This window comes from Mya arenaria, chromosome 17 (assembly GCF_026914265.1).
Source record: "Mya arenaria isolate MELC-2E11 chromosome 17, ASM2691426v1".
Taxonomy (NCBI): Eukaryota; Metazoa; Mollusca; class Bivalvia; order Myida; family Myidae; genus Mya; species Mya arenaria.
In genome coordinates, this window is record NC_069138.1 from 45,538,864 (window position 1) to 45,561,306 (window position 22,443).

The window sequence follows — 22,443 nt, forward strand, 5'->3', positions numbered from 1 at the left end:
CATGTTCATTAACGTTTACACAGGAGATAATAATAATAATAATAATAATAATAATAATAATAATAATAATAATAATAATAATAATAATAAAATAATAATAATAATAATAATATCTTTATTTTAAGAAGGTAAGACATTATGACATAATTACAGTGTAAACTATAAAACATCATATTTTCAATATGGCCTTCTAAAACAAAACTTGACATCTTAACAAAATTCACACATGTATTCATACTATTATTCAAATATCAAATACCATAAACAACAGGTCACATAAAGCATTTATGAATAAACATGTTAATTATGTTAAACGCAAGTATACGATTCACACATGTATACTATCATTCAAAAAGCAAAAAGGATAAAAATAAATCATCATATGAAGCAGTAATGAATAATAAACCGTGGTAAACATATGTATCATCAGATCATTGAGAGGAACAGATAACTACAATTGATAACTGATAACCTCTCTCAAAGTTTCCAGCAGCAATTTGAGGCTTTGATACATCTTGGTCCCGGTGGTATTGTGGTGATTACTGGGGTCCAACAGGCACCGCTTTATACATCGGACAAGGCTCCGTATATGGTGTTTACACCTCGGCCAGCTAGTCAGAAATACATTCCTCAATAAGAGACGACTGAGTATTTCTGGTCCAGCTTAGATATTCTGGCGAATCGCAGTTAAAACATTATCTTTAAAGAATGCATCTTACAGTATATATTGTAGTTCAACGAATTATGTAGAAACACAACACATAACCCCACCTCTTAGATATTTGAAAAATAAACGGACGCTTTACCTGTGGATCCAATTACTTCATGATTGGAGTATCATCAATGAAAGATGTAAACATTGGACAATTCCAAATTACAGATTTAAAGGTCTATAACGTTGGAGGTAAGTACTACTGCTACTGCTTATGATAATAATGACGAGGATAATACAGTTGCTGCTGTTGTTGTTGTTGTTGTTGCTGCTGCTGCTGCTACTGATGATGATGATGATGATGATGATCAAAATCAAAAACTTCTCGAGAAGCGTCGACGAATCTTTTACTTTTAAATGTGATTTTTTTATATATCTTATTTTCACTATTTACTCGTATCATTATTAAAAATATATTCTCAAATGGCGCGAAGTGGCTATTGAGTTATCTTAGCTAGGTTTGGAAAACTTAGATAATTTCAGGCTCGGGAAAATAATGAAACACATGTTTATTATGCAAGAAATATATTTATTTTTATCTTAATTTCGAAAAAAGTTATGCTGATGTGAGTTTTGAGCGGCTTATTGAATGTTTATCTTGTTGGTTTCAAACATTCTTTCAACAAAACATGAGATGTACATAAAAAACGGTTTACACAGTTTACAATAGTATTTACAACATAAACATCCCGGTAACCAAATTGCAACGATATCCCTGCTAAAAGGCACAAGGCGCCAGGTGTAAAAATTGTATAAATGCAGACTGAATTTCTCCGAAAACTTTCTTAATACGTACATCATATATCTCATATATTTTTAAATTGTATTAACGTATACGTTACTAACAATTGAATCGTTCATCTAGGCATCAGAGCATCATCCATGTCGGCCTAATAATATAACAGTTAGGTGTCGTGAACTTCACGTTACTTTAATACATATATGTAATTGTTTGCTCACTATAAGGGATGGCAACGAGTACTCGATTTATCACCCGAGTATCAAATCACTACTCGAGTACTCGAAACAAATATTATTTTTTATAAAATTCACCAAATTCACAATTAACAGACGCAAATATCAGATCTTTCGTGTTTCCAAGCCGACAATTTACGGCCCCTCTAATCTTCGCTGTGTACAAAATTCACCATAATAAATTATTTAATGGCTGTTGTGATAGTTGCAAACTGTCAACAAAGGGCCCTAATTTGCAAATGTTATAGCGAAGCTTTGATAGCGGTACATCTCCAACAGAATTGTATTGTTTAGCAATTAGTGTGTTTTCACCAAACATTGGACGTTGACGAGCGAATTAGTAACGACCATTACGTGCAATGATTCCTGAATGGGTGTATTTTTTGCAATGATTATCACAATTGATTGGTGGATATCTCAATCATGGAAATATGAATATTAATGAGGAAAACAACAATATTTCAGTATGAAAAACTGTCATTTTAAATAGTATTTCATAGAGTAAAGAACTAAACAATTTATAAGTAATTTTCGTTTAATGTAATTCTGAACGTTGTTCATTATTGAGTGTAGTCTTGATCATCTCGACGCTCGAATATGATTCGAGTTTTACTTGCCATTTATATTGTAGTACATATATACGTATAAAATGAAAACGACAAATTAAAAGCATGAAAAATATTTGTTTTCTTTTTATTGCTTTCTCTGTTAATGTACATAATGCAAGTCTTATTTAAAGATGAAATGACCAATATTACGACCAATGCACAATGTACATGACCGATACATGTATACACGAACTTGTCTTTCTCGAAAACCAATTCAAGTTATCCGAGTAATCGAGTACCCGATACTCGATCGGAAGATTTTCCGAGTACTCGAGTACCAATTTTACTACTCGTTGCCATTGAGTCATTATCTTACACCTGAATTGGACTCCTATAATATTTCCCACCAGTAAAGATGTTCATACTCCACGATTTTATCACTTCGATATAAGGATGCTTGTTCGAATTATTGCCACTTTCTTTTACGTGTTTGCTTGTGACATGCATATTGATTATAATAGTTAACTAAGAATATTGGGAACTGTAATTGCTTTGATTTAAAAAATAAATTTATTGAATTAAAAATAGGTACGTGTAATAAGAGTTGTTTTGTTGTGTTGCTATTAAAGCAAGTTGTTTCTCAATGTGTTGTTTTATAAACACAGTCTTATTGGATGTAATTCAGTAATAAATTGCGGGATCGATGTCATTATCGGGGTATGAACGCAATTGGGCTGGTTAAAGTGTGTGCAGTCCAAGGGACTCCACGCGTACTTTGACCAGCCCATTTACGTTCATGTTTCCGATAATGACGTAAATCCCACAATTCATTACTTATATTTACACCTATAGTTCAGTTTTTAATTCAAGAGTTGTTAAACAATATTTTTTTCCATTTAAGAAAACCTTACTGTAATCCTTTATCACCCATTCCTGTAAATAGAACAACCTGACTGTAACTGGAAACAGTTTATCAAATGACGTCACAATAACTCGGGAAAAGATCAACAATACTTTTAACATATCATAAATTAACACTTTCTCAAATGTTAATTTATTTTACGGGACCTTGCTGACACGATACAAACAATAACAAGATAAATAATTGCAATGTATATTGTTATGACAATATATATAAATACAAATATAAATGTGTATGCATCGCTACTTTTACAAACACTTTTGTTGGTACTTGCAAGACGTTCTAAAAACTTTAGAACATTATTCCAAAAATATTTACGGATATACTGCTTATTTTAACAACTTTATAATGACAATCTAACAAGACATGAAATTCGTCTTCAAGAACATGATATATCTGACAATTGCTTTCATTCAAAGAATAAGAGTAAGTTGTATGCCTCTACCGGCTATGCAAGGAATGTCTTTATCTCACATACATATTAGAAATTGAAGCCGGTACATTACATTTATCTAACTAAAAAGGGCTGAAACTAATGATATTACTGTTTGAAGCTCAATCCAATTGTTCTGTTTGTGTGATTTATTTTAAGTGATGTATATTAATTTTCTATCTTAATTTAAACACAAGATTACAATCATTTAGGATTAAACTAAATCAAATCTGACACTAATAGTGATACACTGTTCTTCAAGTGTCCCATTAAAGGCACATAAGACTAAAAAAAAAATAACCGTAGTTACCGCTTTCTTAAATTGGTTTAGATTGTCTCTGATGCAGAATCTAAGTCGCATGATTGAGTTAAGTTTTCTGACTTTGAATTTGACGACATCCGGCGTCTGGCTGAGACCGTTCTGCTCCGTGTCAACTGAACGTTTTCTAGGTAATCTTCAGCAAAGTATGCAATCTGTCGGAGAAGTGCAAGGATGTTGACGTCATCATTGAGCATCATCTCGCGGTTGTAGTTCTTTACCGGAAGCACGTGATTCTCTGGAAGTCCGAGTAGCTTGGACGCTTTCTTTACCATCTCTTCTATCTTCGTGCTGACGAACGCCTTAGATACGTCATTGCATACATTCTCATCCACCAGGTCTAACTTCGTTAGAAGTATTACCTGCGGAATCTCTGTTAGAACAAAAGGCATTCTGATAGCACACATGAAACGAGGTGATCATTTTATCCTGATGAAACATTTTAATCTTAAATACTTAAAGCTTTATAAGAATGACCTTATCTAAAACATGTTTTCTTTCATATAAATTCTAGTTGGTTGCCTATTTAAATGGTTCTAACAGCACGTATGACTTCATGAGAAAGATTTAAGTTACACAACTGTAATCATACTTCCCTATAGGTAACGTTTGAACGACTCAAAACCATATGATAGCTAGAAATTCCTTCATGCTTTTAGCAAATTGTACGATGATAAGTGCTATATGGTACGTTACTGTCTCTTATATTTATATAACAACTGACCACATGCATATTGTATCGCATGTTGTTTTATATGTAAATGTGAATGAGACTTTATCAAATGTAGCTTGATTTTGTATACAGACAAATTGAGAAAATGGGTAATCAGCAGCAAATTGTAAAACTATTGGATCCATTGTCTACATGGTATATTTTGGCTAGTTTGCACATTTAGATGATTTGATGTCTTAATAGTGAATATTGGATCAATTTTGACCAATCAATAATATTTTTGGCTAACTTTTACCAAACCAAAGAGTTAATAAGTTTCATGCAATGGGCTGAAGACAAACAGACAAAAACATATATAAAATACATACGTGATGTTTTACATGTTATGGGTCCATAATTGTTTCGTACAATTTGGTTTAAACATATATAATGTCATGAAGTCATAATACCTTTCTGATTTCCAAGTTTCCTCGGCGTTTTTAGTTTGATAAGCATTTCCGTAGTCATACCCCATGTGGAGTCCAATGTCGTGCCATCCAGGACAAAGACGAGGCAATGAACTTTGTCCTCTGTCTTTGGACTTTGTATGAAGTCAGGATCACTAACTTGTAATGGTGATGACGGATTGAACTGTAAAATTTTACCAAGGAAATGTACTCATATTTAAAAAAGGCTAATAAACTTCTTGCGATATATCGTTTATTCACTTCCTACATTATCGGAAACGCTGCTCCGTTTTTTAACATACAGTGTCGTTTGGAGACTAGCTAACTTCGATTTATGCGGATGAAAATGTTTGAAAAGATAATACCTGCAAATATATCTTGAATATTCCCATATTAAACGGTACATACCGTTCGAGATTGGGAAATTGTGTTATTACTTCCATTCACCTTATCACAAGGTATTTATGTGGCGTTAAATATATTTGTAACGCGAGTAAAAACACTGAAGAATAGTGCATTTATAAATCAAATCCTCAATTAAAGTCTGTTTATCTTTACGCAGTTATGGGGCCTTTTTAACAAAACACATGCATAGATTGGAATTGGCTTACCTCGTACATTTCCGGCACGTGACCATCTAACAGAAAGTTGGTCTCCACGGCCTCAAGTCCCTGACTACCTTCCAGGCCCGGGCTGTCACACAACCGGAAGTGCAGACACCCACCCTTCTTCGTCCTCACAGTGAACGGCTTGTACTACAGTGTTCAAAAAAACTGAAAAACACGTGCCCTACCATATGCAACGCTATTATAATCCTCTCAATTACAGATCTTCAACGCCATTAAGTCTTTAGATTGATTATATGTTTATTTATTAAGCACCATGTGCAAAATATTTTTATAATGTTTTTGCGTATAAACAAATGAGGTTTCAAGTTCAAACCGAGGTTGTGACGCTATGGATGCTGTCTCCCACAATGGACCTCTGTGTGATCCTGCCCAGGAACAAGGAGGTCACAGTATTACAGAAGCTTGACTTCCCAGAACCTACGGGACCAAGCAGCAGGATCCGGAAATCCGAAATCTTGGTATTTTCTGGTGGGCTCAACGCCTGAATATCCCCTTGAAGTTCGGACATAAACTAAGGGGAACAATGTTATGTTAAAGGATGACAAAAACGAAACTAATATCGCAAAAACATTTCACCAAGCAGGGACTTTCATCTACAATAATATTAAGAACTTTAACTATGACTATGTTTCCTTTTGTATATTGTATAAATGCCCTATAAACAAAATAAAAGAACATGTTATTACACAAACCTTTTGGTTCCACTCCGGAGGTTTTCTCCATGGTTGTGCAGGTGATCGGTTTCTTTGCCCATCTTAAACATGAAATAATACAAAAAAATAAGTAATACGATCTCCTAATAACGAAATGATTATGTTTAATGACAAAAGCTTTTTATGCTTCAACTGTTATATTGAGCAAAAAAAACACATCATCAATTCACCATGGCCTCTCTTCTTGTAAATCTCAGTTTTTCCAAGCCATATACGAACGTTATAAGTCACTGGTTCAGAAATTAGGTTGTTCTTGAACGTTCTAACAGATTATAGAAAAACAGAGCGCCTACATTAATTGCACGTGACCATATGTACCTGCTACTTGGTACAGCTCTAGCTCCGTTACGTTGAGGTTTCCGTTATGAATGTCGTTAGCCGTAACACCTTGCATGTCGTAACTGTGTCCAAACTTAGCGTTCCCATTCAGTGCAAAGTACCCTGGTTGTCACATTTCTGGTGGAACGTCGTCGCGTTACAGCCATCGTGGGTGATGTTATAGAGCAACGTGAACGTCTTCGGACCGGACCCTATCCACTGCTCCAGTTGATCCATGTCTGATTATATCAACTTGCCCGCTTTGGACTTTAGTAGGGGGTAATGTACTCGGGAATAGAAAAGGAATTGGAATTTTACCTGTTTTAGGAACAATTATCATGTGCTGTGATGTATACTTTTCAAAATTATAACATTTAATAGATAAATATCTGGCAATAAACAGTAACCATAATTACGAAAGATCGGTGGTGACATTTTAAATTCAATATTTCATAATTATCTCTTCACAAGTTCACGATTTCAACTTCACCATTTCACGTTTTCAACGCCACGAATTCACAATTTCTCGTCTACGACTTCACAAATTCACGATTTCAACTTCACGAATTCACGATTTCCTCTTCATGCATATTCACGATTTCACGATTTCAACTCCATTTTTTTTTCACGAATTCACTAATTCACAGATTCGTGATTACACGATTTCTTTATTTTATAATTTCTGAATTCGTGGAGTTGAATTCGTGATGGTAAAATAGTGAAATCATGAACTTGAACTCGTGCAATCGTGAAGTTTAAATTGTGAATTCGTGAAGATGGAATCGTGAAATCCTATGGTTGAAATCGTAAAATCGTGAAGATGAAATCGTGAATTTATGAAAAGGAAATAAAAAAGTATTAAAATTGAGATCTCACCGCCAGTCTCGTAAATAATCGCATAACAACTACGTTTTAAATGCATAAAATACAACATGAACATTCAACCATGTATTGGATTTTAGTATTTCCATCGATTTATATGACTTTTTATTTCATTGTCGAAGCCCAATAGCAAGTTATCGTACCTATAAAGGTACAGACTAATTGTAAGTAATGTGAGTTTTACTGATTATACTGCTTTTTATTGCACCTTTGATGAAATAAGATAGCAAATATACATTATTACATACAAACACACATGTTATGAGAAATAAAACTACAAGTATACTGACATTGTATATGTATATCGAGTAAATATCCTCAACACTGACCCTACTATTCCCTTATTCTAGTATCTCACGATTTTCTGAAAGCGACATTAAAAGTACATGGACCCGGAAGTAAATAGTTGTTCTTGTTTAATGCTTAAGTATTTTTGTTGATAAATGTTTCGAGTTTGCGACACTTTTAAAGAAGGCCAAGTTTATATGATATTTTATTACAAACAAATATCTTCAGGCAGAGGCAGATGTAAGTATACATATTGTTATGTAGGAGTGTAGCGTATGTGGGTAAGAACCAGACAACTGTTAAGCTCAATTGGTTAGAGTGCGAGTGTTCCGGCGGTAATGTGTTCGAGCGCCACATCAGGCGCACTTTTCCCGCAGTTTTAAAGTGTACTTTAGAAGCTAATTGTTAATATTAATCAAATACTAGTAGCCGTAAGAAACGTCTGTTATGGTAATGAGAAACGTCGACAACAAAAACGTTGTAATAAACGTCCACTTATAGATAAGTCAATAGTATAGACATGACTAAAAGACAACTTCTGAACTCGTATTCAAGGAATACAGTGTGTTGCTTGTCGGGCCTGTAGTAGCTGGAAAATCATGTTTGGTCAACACCGTGCACTCTACATGTTAAAGGGGCTGTACTCCATATGATGAAATAGCGAAAAAAAAAAAGAAAATTGTCGAAAACTGACATATCTTGGTATCGATGTGAATAATGCATTGAAACTTACTTACTGAAGTACCACATAGTGTACAATTGATTTATTTTTCGCAGTTATTTTGGTATTTTTTTCCATTAAAAAGATTACTAGGTGTGTCTACCTAGTAGAATTCAGCCCTTATGCGTGATTGGCTAGTCGATGTTATCACGTTACCAAATTAGGTATATGGCTGAAATATTCCAACCGACAATTGTAAGCCTTCGTAGCACAGTGTATACAACACTGGACTGCAATTTTGGCGTCCCCGGTTCGAACCTGGTCTCCGACTCGATTTAACTTTACATTTTAGTATTTTTTTTACAATTATGAAACATTTTATTAAATAATTGTCATGAGATTCGTAACAGAAAAAAACTTGTTTTGGTGCCAATCTGGTGTACAGTCCCTTTAAGGCAGAATTGTTCAGAGAGCGGCCTGTGGCGAAAAAGGACAAGCTTTACAAAATGTGTATGTGATGCAGTATTCGTATTGGTGTCTTAGATGATAATTTAATTCTTTTATCTATTCTTATCGGTGAAATAAAAGCAGTGAAAATATCAAATTTGAATTTGACCATAAATATATCTTAATTAGAAGTTTGGCTTTGTAAAACGAACTATATTATATAAATAGTTAATGTAACGATCGAAATATGTATTTCAGGACGATTTGTTTTCTTTTCCATTTCTCGTTTTACTGTAAGAGTTTCTGCCATAATTAGGCTCGATTCTATTTCAATACACTTTCAATTATATGTTAGCAGCGTAATGGTAGAAGTTCATTAATTAATCGTAAGTACAATTAGTGCATAGCTGGTGAAAGTTTATCAATAGCGATACATATATTTTACATAATAGACTGTATTCTTCATTTATATCTTGTATCATATCTTATTCAAATAAAACTAACAGGCCGTCCGTTTTCTTCCTTAAGAAACCAAATGAGTCCTTTGTGAAAAACGAAATAACAAAAAACAAATAACATTTGTAACTTCGCGCACCGAAATTTACATTGAATCGTTACCTCCGAAGAATCAATCCAAAGATTGACCATTCAGTTTACGATGACACACGACGAGAGATATTGTTCGGAAGCATAGCTCAGGTGCTGTATTATTAGTTTTTGTAAGTATTTTCAATCATTTGTTTGAATAGTGTTTACCTGAATTATCCAACAGCTTTATTATTTATGAAACAATAGCTATACGCGCATTCGTCCAAATGTATATCGAAACATGAGTTTTAACACATCAAGCCATCATGTCTTATTTTATGTGATTTCTATATCAAGATTGCTGAACAAAGAAAGATATCCTTTGGTTTTGTGTACGTTTCTTTTCAAAGTTTATCATTCACTACAACCTTTAAACTCAATACCAACTGGAATAGATATAAAAACAATACAGAAGCAGCATCTTATCAACTGCTATTGACACGTGCTTGTTGGTGTGGTCCTTCTAGCCCGTAACTGTTGGTATATTCTTACAAGGAACAATTACATTGAACTTGTTTAGTACTTTGCTTATATTACAAATACTTTATTGGTTATTATGTTCGATTCTGATTCTTTTGCATTAAGGAATTGGAATTCGACCTTGAATAAGATACAGACCTTAGATCTGACCTGATTTAGAAATGAACAATATATTTAAGTATGCATGTATATTTTCAAAATATGATTTATTTGATATAAAACAGCATGTTAGCAAAGAATATTATACTTAGACCCCAAACTACATATCAACTGACCTTATATTTCCAAGAATGTCTATGTCTGCCTTTTATTTTACACATATCTTACTTTAGTTTCATAATCAATTTTCAGAAAATGAAACGAAAAACAACAAAAACCGGAAGTTAACACTGGATCCTAGTGTATGTTTACATTTGATACGGTTTTCTTTTTTTGCGAAACGCATACGGAAAGTAAAATATTGGTTGTAGTTTATATAAAGTATATCCTTGTCGTATAAAATTCGCCATCTATCGCAAAACTTGTAGAACATGCTTTTGAGTTTTGTGTATATAAGTGTAAATAAAAATGACTTTTTGAAATTAAGATTCAATGGCTGTTGTATACTGTATTGCTTGTGTGTGTATAATAACAAATGTATAGGCCTCAATGGTTTGAAATATATGATTATTTATTCCCCGGCAAATATATTAAAGAAGCGAGTGGTACGATTTATTTGTAGCTAATTGTTTATTTGGCTCTTAGCGTTTATATGCACGTAACGAAATGGAATGCTTAAACCTTTCAATACGTTAAAAATACCGCACTACATTCAGTATACGCATTGCATGTTTGAAGTTGTACACTTTATAAACTTTCTTAAACAAATGTGAATAGTTACAATATAACTTTTTCTAGCAGTGGTTCAATAACTACACTTGACTTTTATAAAAGCATCAGAAATGTTTCTATTAAATGGATGATGACTCACTTAAGCTTGATCAATTATTTATATATTTCCCTACACAAACTGTTTGCTTTTGAAAATATTAAGTTTTATCGATTAAATACAAACGCATGAAACCAATAAATTAGGGACGATTATTTGTCATATCAACAAGGTAACAGATCGAATAACAACAAATTTATAAAATGAAATGCAGTTGATAATAAACCGTCTAAATATAAAAAAGAAATACCAATGAAATCACCACCTAGTAAAAGGACGTGTATATTTACATGAAAATACTTATTTTTCATTTTTATTCACCAGTATTTCCCCTTACATTACATTATCACAAAGCTGATTTAAAAAAGGAAACGTATACATGTAGCACATATATTAACCCTGATGCCATAGTATGTGTGATCCACGCCTTATTTAAGTGATAGGTTTACTTAGAACTAGTAATTCTAAAATGCCGTCCAGGCTTCTTTTTTTTTAATGATGGTTAGCCTGGACGTCATTCATAACAAAATTCAAAAACATGTTAAAACTGTCTATGAAATGGAATGTTCTTCATTTGTATTCTGTGGCTTAAGACTGCCAATAAATACCTTAGTTCTTATCAATAACCATATCCATTTTGCAAATTCACAAGCTATTTCTTCAAAAAAGTAATTTAAATACCTGATTTCAGTTTGTTATGTTATGAAGAACGACTGCATGTGTTCTAACTATTTATTATTGATACATATGATATTGGTGAGGATGGTACAGCTCTGACTGCTAGAGATAAACTGACCGCCTGTGTTGGCTGGCTGGCCTTATCATACAAGGTGAACTATAAATAGCGGGAGGAATTAATTCATTGCCGTATAATGTTACACAGTTGACAGGAGCTTTCTTACTGCCAAAAAGAAAAAAAGGTTACACACAACTATACTTTAAGGTTTTAATCTGAAGTAGTATTTTTAGTATGGATTACCTTCCCCTAACACTATCATTATCAGTTACCACACTTTTGTACTTAATGAATCTGAAAAACATTTATCGTCACATACAGGATTCAAGATTTATTTACAAACTATTCTATGGGCAATGTGGACAATGCATAATTATACACATGTATTTAAAATAAGACTAAATATTAAAAAAAACATGTATATCAACAGCATTGTTACACTAAGTGAATCAAAATGTTTTATTGTATATATGTACATATATATATATATATATATATATATATATATATATATATATATATATATTTCGCTAGAACAGATGTTTCATGATGATATTTATATTAACAAATACCTTATTCCTCACATCAGAAAACCTATACAAAACTCAAATAAAGGGAATCTTCAGGAAATTACTATTTTTAAAGGAATTAATAGAAAAACGTAATTACAGAACAGCTTTTTTTCCCGACTAGAGTGCGTTTTATCGTCAAGCTTAATGCTTATAGGAAAACAACTAGAGTTAGAATTGTTGTGTGTTTTTTAAAAGAACTATATTGGTAAACAGAAGTAACACTTATGTGTTTAAGGGGTTAAAACATGACAAAGCCGGGACTCTGCGTGAGAATTGGCCTTCATGCTCTTATAGAATATGCCTCGGGATGTTATGGGACACTTGTGCAATCTTCGCCGACTTTACATTTAAAATGTCATCTTATAGAAGGCCATATGCCCAGTTTGTGACGTGAACGCGCCAGCGGTTCAAAGAGACGCTATAAAATTTAACAAAGCGTATAAAGGCAAACCGGTAATTTTACCCAGTATTCTCATTAATAATTGCAGAATTTCAAACCGTCATGGCAGATTTTTGTCAACATACATACAAATGGTCGTTCACTGGGGAACACCAGAAAACTTACTCGCCTACTGGTAGGAAAAAGGTAGGGAGGAGAGAGCTCGTACAATCACCAGTTGGTACCTAGGGTTGCTCTTACCACAAGTTTGTGACAAGTAGTACTTGAAAAAGTTTTTTTGTTGTGTGTCAGAATCTGGATGCTTTAAAGAAACCAAACAAAGGATATTAAGAATACAAAAGTCCAAAGACATCCAATTGAGCGCAAATGAGGGGTAAATTACAAGAATAGAAAATAATGATACGAACTGAAAAAAATGCCATGCATGCAAATGAAAATTCTTCCCATACTTTGCATGATAACATTCCACAGCCTGAATGATATTGCTATTTGATTCATTTTACAAAAACTAAATGTCTATTCCAATATACTAACAAAAGTAATAAATGTTTGTAAACACTTCATTCTTAATTTATTTTGAATAATTTACAGGTTTACAATAAGTTGCCTTAACAAAACTACTGCCAATGACACTACAGCTCGTACTAAAGTAACTAATAGTCATGTGTAACCTTAAGCAGAGAAAAGAAAATGCATTTGGATATTCTCGGCTACATTCGTTAACAAAAACAATGGTGTTTGGTGAATTTTGATGGTGTTTGAAAATGTATGTTGTTTTAACAATTCGGAACGTGATTATTTTATAATATATAGTGCAAATGATGTAAAAAGGATTACTTTTAACAGGTACAGTGTTCTTTTTTTGTTTAAATAGACTAAACTGGAAAATTCTTAATAAATGTGCGACCAAATTCTGATCGGCATTTTGAACATGTTTACGAATTTTGTTATGAATGACGTCCAGGCTAACTATCATTAAAAAAAAGCCTGGACGGCAATTTAGAATGACTAACTTAGAACTAGTTTAAAACTTGTCCTGTGTTTCAGTAAATAGCTTAAAGCATGAGTTCATATTAACACATTTACGTCCTATGTCATATATACACAATAAACAAATACATAGAAATAAATTTTGTAAATAAGAGTCATATATTTACAACTTACCAAATAAAATGTCGATTTAATGAATCCTTCCAGGTTGCAATATCGAAAGTAATGTGCGCCGGGATTTTCTAAAATTGCTATAAATAGCTTGGTTAGGTTATACCGATCTAAATATTGGTTAGCATGCTAGTTGTTTTATACAGCTCAAGTACTTGGGCCCGCGAGTATGTTTTCACTCACACGTACCATGTGTATGACCAGAGACCGGGTCGACGTATGTAAACAAATTTTTAATATTTATTTATTTTTTCATAACAAAGCCCTGATACACAGTCACTTGTATGACACATTTGAAAGTACAAGTACCTGATGGTGCCTATGATTAGGCGGTCCGCGCGAGGATCATACGCCAAAGCGTCTTTTCAATTTAATACTGACAAATTTATTTTAGTTCATTTGGCGAGAACTGATATCATATCAAATCACGCACGAGTCAGTTCAATGGGTAGAAATCAGTACTGGTTTCCATTTTATCAACGCAACCTTTTGGGTGTGAGGCGGACACCTGTACCTATAGACCATCACCCCACACCCCTTTGAATTTGAGAATACTTGATAATAGGATGGAAATTAAAAACAAATCTCAAGCATTTTGGAATAGAGAAGGGTCTATATCTTGCGCGTTAATTGATTATTCGCACTGCTTGTCTTCTTTTTTTAGATAAAAGTTGAAAATCGTAAAAAACCGGGTCAGAAATTATTTAAATGTCAAACTTAACAGCACATTTTAGTCCTCTGTCCAACATGAATATTTTTAGTGGTAGCTCTTGCGTTGTAAAATATACTTACATGTTCAAAACCTCATTGGAACATTCATATACAACAGAAAATATACATTTTCATAATCGTCTACGAAAGAAAATGTTTATTTATTACCATGATAGACAATATCAGTTTATAAATTAATGTCCTGACATTAACTGTTACTGTAAGTACCTAACGTAGTTCGATTTCAAAGCTTTTACATTAATTTTTAATAACATATCTCAAAAACTGTTAGTAAAAATGCCGCTTGAAAAAAATGACTTGAATATTTTCGTCATAAAGGGACCTTGGGGTAACCAGGAATAAAGTAAAGACAAATTAATTAGTTATTTAGTATAACTCGAACACATCATTTGTCTACACCGACGAAATAGTTCAAACTTCTATTGTCATTAATAAATCAAAACGCGAAGGTCTATGCTACCAACAAACAATACAGCTATCATTTTACCTTGTCCTAATTTGTCATTTGTTCATTCTGACAAGCACCAACTTCACACATGATTTATAGAAAATGATATTCTAATAATAAGCTGCTTTTTTGAAAATGTGTGTGTCCCTATAAACGTTCTTGTTAGGGCTTCAACCTTGTCCAACGTAGGAACTACCATTAAAATTACGGGTGTTTTTGCTCTGATGACCTTTGATTACTATTAAGACTGACGTTTAAATCTCCCCATACGCTGTTTTTACGATTTACAGCCAGTTTTCTTGAAGAATATAAGAAACCGGAAAAGCAGTGAGAAATGCAGCTATTGTGGAAATTGGAAAATCATCGTCGGCTACTACTTAAAACTGACCACTTCTAAATAAATTGTGTATTGATATTTGCGTAATGTTTTTGATGTCTTGTGTCGTTGAGTTTTATCTCGATCAGTGTTTGACTGGCATGACCTTTGTGACTTTAAACTGGACCATGGTTAACCTTAAGGCTACTAGGCTGTCCCTGTGTTCTTATCTTTACTAAACTACAAATATCAAGAGAATATATGTATGATGGCAGCGAGCAAAATGTTTCTAATATATTCATAAAGATGGAATTAATATGACGCGAATGGGAGCTTTCTGCGCCTAGTCAATTGTCGGAAGTTGTTTGTCAGAGGTGGTAAAAATAATCCAATGGGTTATACAACCATGTGGTATCATTTATGTACAAAATATAATCCAAAGTTTGATCAATTGGATGGTTGAATGATAATCAGCCTTGTGTTTATGAGAAATATCTGGCACGTTACCGTCTAGTTAAACACTTTATTTATGACATAAACATCGATGTTAAATAACTGCCTACATCTTTATATAATATATCTTCTTAATATTAAAATCGTATACTGTTCAACTTTAAATGGTCTCTGACGCTGATTCCAAATCACATTGGCCTGTAACAGAGTTCGCCGTCGGCAAGCGTCTGACCAATTTTCTCTGTGTCATCTGGACGTTTTCCAGGTGATCTTCAGCAAAGTACGCCATTTGTCGAAGGGCGAGAAGTGCTAGAATGTTGACGTCATCGTCGAGCATCATTTCGCGGTTGTAGTTTTTCACCGGAAGCACGTGGTTCTCCGGAAGTCCGAGTAGTTTGGACGCTTTCTGTACGATTTCGTAAACTTTCGAGCTATAGAATGTTTGTTGCACACTTTCTCTCACGGCTTCATCGACTGTGTCAATCTTCGTGAGAAGAATAGCTTGTGGTATTTCTGCAAAGAAATAAAAAAAAACTTCCATTATTTTATTAAATTTGTGTAGGCTATGTGCCAGAGAGCGAAACCGTCCCTAAACTCCCAAGCAAGGGGGAATTTGATGCACCTTTATTTTCTAAAAGTATTTCGTCAGCTTAACGTTTTGCCATTTTTTCACACTTGTCTTTTGGAGCTTTAAGGACATATAACATGTATTATACCGTAGCCCTTGGTTTCAAATAAAAAAAGTAATTTCTTGCATTTGAATTTTGGTAAAAACAATGTTAAAAATTTGATTTTATTATCTTGTTTGGTGGCATTTACCATCTCTGAAATCTTTTGGCAAAATTAACAAAACCCGCATTAAATACTACTATGTACCGGGCTGTGTTGTATGTAATGGTATAACAGTTATTGTTTCAATGTTTAAGCATGGAATGTTCATAGCCTCATATTTGAACTAACTAAAGTAGTGGTTAAATAAAGATGCCTTAGCTCTTTTTTACTTTAATATGTAGTATTGAATATAGTATTTTATGTTGACATTATGATTTAATATTGCTAGAGATACATTTGTCGGAGTGTGATGCTAATTTGAAGCTTTAATTTACGCACACCCGAACCTTCCATCAGAGTAAACAAGTTAATAATATTTTTTTTCAATTTTTAAACACGTTAAAATGAATCATATTCACTTATTTTTCTTTGATCCTTTAAATTAATGGTTAAGATATTTTAAAGGAAATAGATAAGCATTTAATTAATCATGAAGTATTGTTAGACTTCTATGATAGACACTAAGCCATTCTGAAAACCAATTCGGTCGCACAGGTTATATATATCTGTACATTTACTATGATTTACAGATACTCTTCATTTACATAAAGGATTCTTTGACATGTTTTCTTGATAAGAATTAAAGTAATACATCTCTGACATGTTTATGTTTAGATATATGTTACGAATGTAGAAAGCTCATTTAGGGTTTAATTTACGGTACTAAAACAGAAAATCAAAAAAAATAAAATGATGACATCAGAAGGAATTGGATATTTTCAAATTTAATTTAAACAAAGAAAAGTAAAATGCATAATATACCACTTAATTGTAAATAACGTACCACGAACTGTTTCTCCTCATTAATATAAGCACATTTGAAACAATGACACATTCTTAAGGGAACGTATCTTAATTTACGGATATTGCATGTTATATACTGTAAAAATGTATTCTCTATTCTGCTTAAATTGTGTACATTTTTTAAATAAAGATATAACATTTATACATAAATTGCACAGTAGCTTCTTCACCCTTTTTAAGCTAATTTCGATAGAAAAAAACACATGTTGATGTAACGTTACTCAGGTAACGGATAGTTCATGTTATTTAATTGTTTTAAATCAAACTACTATGTAATGGGATATTTGTTTAATTCATTACCAGATTGAAATAAGACAAATGACATATCGCCGTTTCATATAAAAATACATTTACTACTAGGTAAGTAACGGACATTGCAGCCTGTTGTAACGTTCCATCCACTAAACAGCTGAGTAAGGGAAATGATAGGTGTTGATATATGCCCTTAGAAAATCATACTGTACAATTACACTGTAAGATGGATGGAGAATGGACTAATTGGTTACTCACAGTCTAGTAGAGTTGGGCAAAGTGCACGCTTCCCATTTATGAAGTGGAAAATCCCCATTTATAAAGTCATTACTAAACTGAACGATTTCTAATTTTATAAGCACATTTCAAGCGGAATAGAGAATGTATTATATGGTATAAAGCATGCAATATCCGTAAATCAAAAATGTGTGTTAGATGTGTTTAAAAGTTTTAAAAGTTTATTCCAAAAAATTTTTTCATAGTAAAACTGAACTGAAGCAATTTCTTATATAATACTATATTTCCTGATGCCGACTGTATTGATTTTTGCTGATGAATGCATATTGCATTAAGCACCACAATGAAATATACATCAATAGTATGCATCGTTACTATTACAATTTGAAACAAAGACGTGAATGCTTACGTTTTCTGGTGCAAATTTTCATAAAGTCGCTGATTTTCGCCAAAATGTTGCTTGGAATGTCGCCAAGAGAGGCGGCATCAAACGTAAAGGCAACACAGTGTACTTTCTGGGACAGGGCTGGCTTCAGTTGGAACTCTGGGTCTGATATGTCAATGGGGATCTCAGGGTTGAACTGAAAATAAAGGTCATACTTAATTTTCCTAGCGAGAGAAAATACTCTCTACTCGGCTTACTAGAAACAATATGAGCTGTCGTAGGACAGCGCACTCGACTGTACGCCGCTTTGTTTAGAAATGAATTCATAAACGCATCATGTGACTGTCGAATGCAAAAAAATAAAAATAAAAAGGTGAACAAGGAACGCCGCAGTTCGACGAAACCAGGCTTTTAATATTTGACAAAAGAACTTCAGCTTTCGTGGTGAGATTCAGTTTCATCAAGGGTTTCCTACTTTTAGTAACAGTGACATTGACCCTGAACCTTTGTGTGGTCCCATATAAGTAGTAAATGAAACGCGTGGCTTGCCGTAAAAGTTTAACCGGAAACAATATGTGCCCTAAGACTTAATCCTAAGTATCTAAGTCAATCAGGGGCCATAATTTGTATTTATGATGAAATGTTGTTATGTAACCTAATTGTAAGATTGTCGTCAATTTATTTGTGAAGTATTAAGTTAATTAATGAAGTGTATTACTTGCCCTAACACTTTAACCTAAATGCCTAACTCAATCAGAGGCAATAATTTGTACTTAGGATGATATGGAGCTATGTAACTTACTAACCTCATTGTGTGAAGGTCCTGAACAATTGTGTGAAGTATTAAGTGAAATAAGTTAATGAAATTATAGTTATAAGTGAAAATGCCAACTTGCCATTTAACTTAGCCTTAACTTAACGCCGTCGCCGACGATAGGGCGAGTAGTAAAGCCTCCTTATTCTTTGAATATTCGAGCTAAAAATGAGCTGAACAAAAAGGAAACAATTTAAGTTTTTAACAATACTCGTATGATTACAATCTGATATCTTTATGAACGATTACGATTTCTCGACAAAAACATATCTCGACGTTGAATTGAACATAGCAAATAATGTAAATATGTGCGTTAATACACATCTGCCTGAAAACCAACCATAGAACGAAAATAGTTAAATATGCATATACTATGCACATCGAACCCCCCTTACGACAAAAAGTCGCCAAGCAATTGTCACTCTGCAAGTAGGCGTCGATAGCAGGACTACCTCATACATGTCCGGTACATGCCCGTCCACCAGGAAGTTGACATCTATCCGGCCAACGCCTGTGTTCTCTTCAAGCCCTCGAGTGTCACAAATCAACATCTTTAGGTCAGAGCCTTTCTTTGTCCTTATATTATACGGCTGGTACTAAAAAGATATTTGTAATATTTCTCGTACTATATTTTAAACTTTCAATCTATGTAGCCATATCTAAGGAGTTGGTAAATATGTTAAGATTTTAATTTAAATCGTTTGGAGCACGCATTATCTATGTCAAATCACCCTTGTGACAGTCAACCCCGTTTATTGACATGATATCCAGGGGCGGATCAAGGATTGAATGTGCCCCCCCCCGGATCCGCTAGTGAACCAACATCAGCTTATTTATAAGCTTATATGATATTTTTATGTAGCATATGAAACGAAAGTCTGAGTAATTTAAGAATGTTGATGGTTGTAATTTATAATCAGTTTAAATATAATGTAAATACAGGGACAAGCTCAGTAGTCCAAATTTCAATAATAACTCCTGTTTAGGGGCACAAGGCAGGGTCCAAACGACAATGGTCTATGGACAAAAATATTTACGACAATGAACTATGGACAAAAATATTTACGACAATGAACTATGGACAAAAATATTGACGACAATGAACTATGGACAAAAATATTTACGTCAATGAACTATGGACAACAATATTTACGACAATGAACTATGGACAAAAATATTTACGACAATGAACTATGGACAAAAATATTTACGTCAATGAACTATGGACAAAAATATTTACGACAATGAACTATGGACAAAAATATTGACAACAATGAACTATGGACAAAAATATTTACGTCGATGAACTATGGACAAAAATATTTACGTCGATGAACTATGGACAAAAATGTTTACATCAATGAACTATGGACAAAAATAATATGAACTAAGGCGCTGCCTCTACGGCTTGAAGTGTTATTGCCGGAATCGTAGTTCTTTTTATGAAACACGTGTTCTACAATACATGGCGGCCGGCATATTTGGCCTCTCGGGCCATCAAGAACAACTAGCTGTTTTATATAGACAATTCGAAAAACTTTTCAGTACATGTTCTTTAAAGTTAAGCACAGAGCCTTAATTTATAAATATTTATATGGCAAGGACGAAGAGGCTTTTTTGAATGTGCTTTTCAGCTGTATAATTATTTTGATATCGGGTCTACACTCCAGTTACCAGAAAACCATTTTTTGAAGAAGTAAAAGCTACAGACCATTATTTGTCCATGATTTTATGAATACTAGTATGATAATACAGGCATATCTCCATTGTTCGCCATCTTCCTTGTCACATACTTTGCATGATCTCTCAGTATTTTGATTAGTAATTAAGACCATAGTGAAAAAAATCGGCTAAGTAGTGTGAAGGAAATCGTTCCTATTACCAGATGTAAATCCTTATAAGTATTGATCTTTCACACCTTCCATAAAGCAAGCAGTACGTATTTCACAGTTTATTTATGAGTCCTTAATTTACATAGATACACTATGTACATACATTTATAAACTAAAGCTATAAAATATAAGATAAATATGCACATGGCTATTGTAAATGAGTAATGTGATATTCATACATTTATGTTGCAGTAGACAAATTATTAATCATTATAAACAAGAACTAGGTAGCATATAAGTATAATGAGGATAAAACATGAGAATTCAGCTGATACTGAAGACATTTTTAAAAAAAAGTAAAAGATGAGTATATGGTCACCTTAGTGCAAGACCTCAATATCTGCTTCTATATCTATATGCAGTTATTGAGTTATTGCACTAAGCTGATTTATCATATTCTTGTAACAATAACATTCAATACTCATATTTGAAGATTTAACTTCAACACTTTCCGTTTCATAAAATATGTCGATTTAACTGCAACATCAGTAAAACATTCCTTTGACCAAATGCATGAGTATAATCCCTAATTAACAGTAAATAAAACAATTCTTTTTAAATCACATGTCAAAAGCATTATCACATTTGAAAAAAAACTATATTGTTTACACAGAAAAAAATAAAAATAAAATAATAGTTAAGGAAAAATATGAATGCAATAAGTTGCCCATTGAGGTCAAACATAAGAACATTACTCATCTTTTATAAAAACTTCATTTTTTCAAACCAAAAGATTTAAGGGGTTTACTTCCATTTTCAAAAACTAGTAACTAGTATATTTTTAAAGCACATTTCAATATCTGCAATATATTTCCATCACATAAGTGTTTTGTTTATAGTAAGTATAATTGAAGAATAAGTCTGTAATTAGAAAATAAAATTAATATATAAAAAAGTAACAGAAAAAATGCATGGATTTTTTTTTAATTGAAAATGAAAACAAAAGTGAGCCTTACAATTTTCAACAATTTTTTTTTATCATTTAAATGTGGAGGGCAACATAAGTGAATGAATAAGTTAATGCTAAAATATATTTAAGGTTTATACTAAGAATAACTGATAATCTATTGAAAAATAATGGATTGAAAGTAACTACATGGTCTTAATTAAGCAGTGTAATGTACATGTTTGTCAAGTTTAGAAGTTGTTAATAACTTTCCTGTTTGTACATGAACTAAAGCAAGCACTTTTGATTGTTTTCCTTTAAAGCATTGATATATAATAAAGAAAAATCCACTAATTTGAGGTTGCCATTTCTGCACACACTTGATTATGGAGGAAAATATCAAAATGCCATAAATGTTTTGCTGTTACTTAAAGCTGCATTCTCACAGATTTACTGTTTTGACAACTTTTTTTATTCTTTGTCTTGGAATTAGATTATTTTTTTGTAAATATCTGCTTACCAGTGATGAAAGACTGCTGACAAAAGATCAGATCGCAGATTT

General features: G+C 33.0%; 2 protein-coding genes and 1 pseudogene across 3 annotated transcripts in view; all 3 read right to left on the reverse strand.

The window, feature by feature from the left end:
• The window catches only part of LOC128222998 (interferon-induced protein 44-like), a 40,607-nt gene extending 26,543 nt beyond the window's left edge, over nucleotides 1-14,064 (reverse strand). Inside the window, exon 1 of the mRNA XM_052932228.1 lies at nucleotides 13,835-14,064. The gene's annotated coding sequence lies outside the window, so the exon portion shown is untranslated. The remainder of the gene's footprint in view (nucleotides 1-13,834) is intronic.
• LOC128223002 (interferon-induced protein 44-like) lies at nucleotides 3,326-11,227 on the reverse strand. 2 transcript variants are annotated; one of them, XM_052932232.1, is made up of 7 exons: nucleotides 10,310-11,227; nucleotides 6,689-7,934; nucleotides 6,350-6,411; nucleotides 5,971-6,168; nucleotides 5,640-5,783; nucleotides 5,032-5,212; nucleotides 3,326-4,282 (listed from the first exon to the last, which is right to left on the reverse strand). In XM_052932232.1, exons 2-7 carry the CDS (start codon nucleotides 6,762-6,764, stop codon nucleotides 3,918-3,920), a joined length of 1,026 nt encoding a protein of 341 aa, XP_052788192.1. In that variant the 5' UTR covers nucleotides 6,765-7,934; nucleotides 10,310-11,227; the 3' UTR covers nucleotides 3,326-3,917. The 2 variants fall into 2 exon arrangements, with proteins under 2 accessions (XP_052788192.1, XP_052788193.1); XM_052932233.1 differs by lacking the exon at nucleotides 10,310-11,227 and having other exon boundaries at nucleotides 6,689-10,292.
• A 1,665-nt stretch (nucleotides 14,065-15,729) lies between the features above and the next one.
• The window catches only part of LOC128222995 (interferon-induced protein 44-like), a 28,711-nt pseudogene continuing 21,997 nt past the window's right edge, over nucleotides 15,730-22,443 (reverse strand).

Bases quoted from the DNA above. Each gene is read 5' to 3' on its own strand.
- LOC128223002 (XM_052932232.1), bottom strand. From the start codon at position 6,764: ATGCAAGGTGTTACGGCTAACGACATTCATAACGGAAACCTCAACGTA. The intron at 6,412-6,688 runs GTACATATGGTC...TTCATGTTTAAG, and splicing joins AGAGCTGTACCAAGTAGCAG to ATGGGCAAAGAAACCGATCA. The intron at 4,283-5,031 runs GTATTATGACTT...TTGTTCTAACAG, and splicing joins GAAACTTGGAAATCAGAAAG to AGATTCCGCAGGTAATACTT.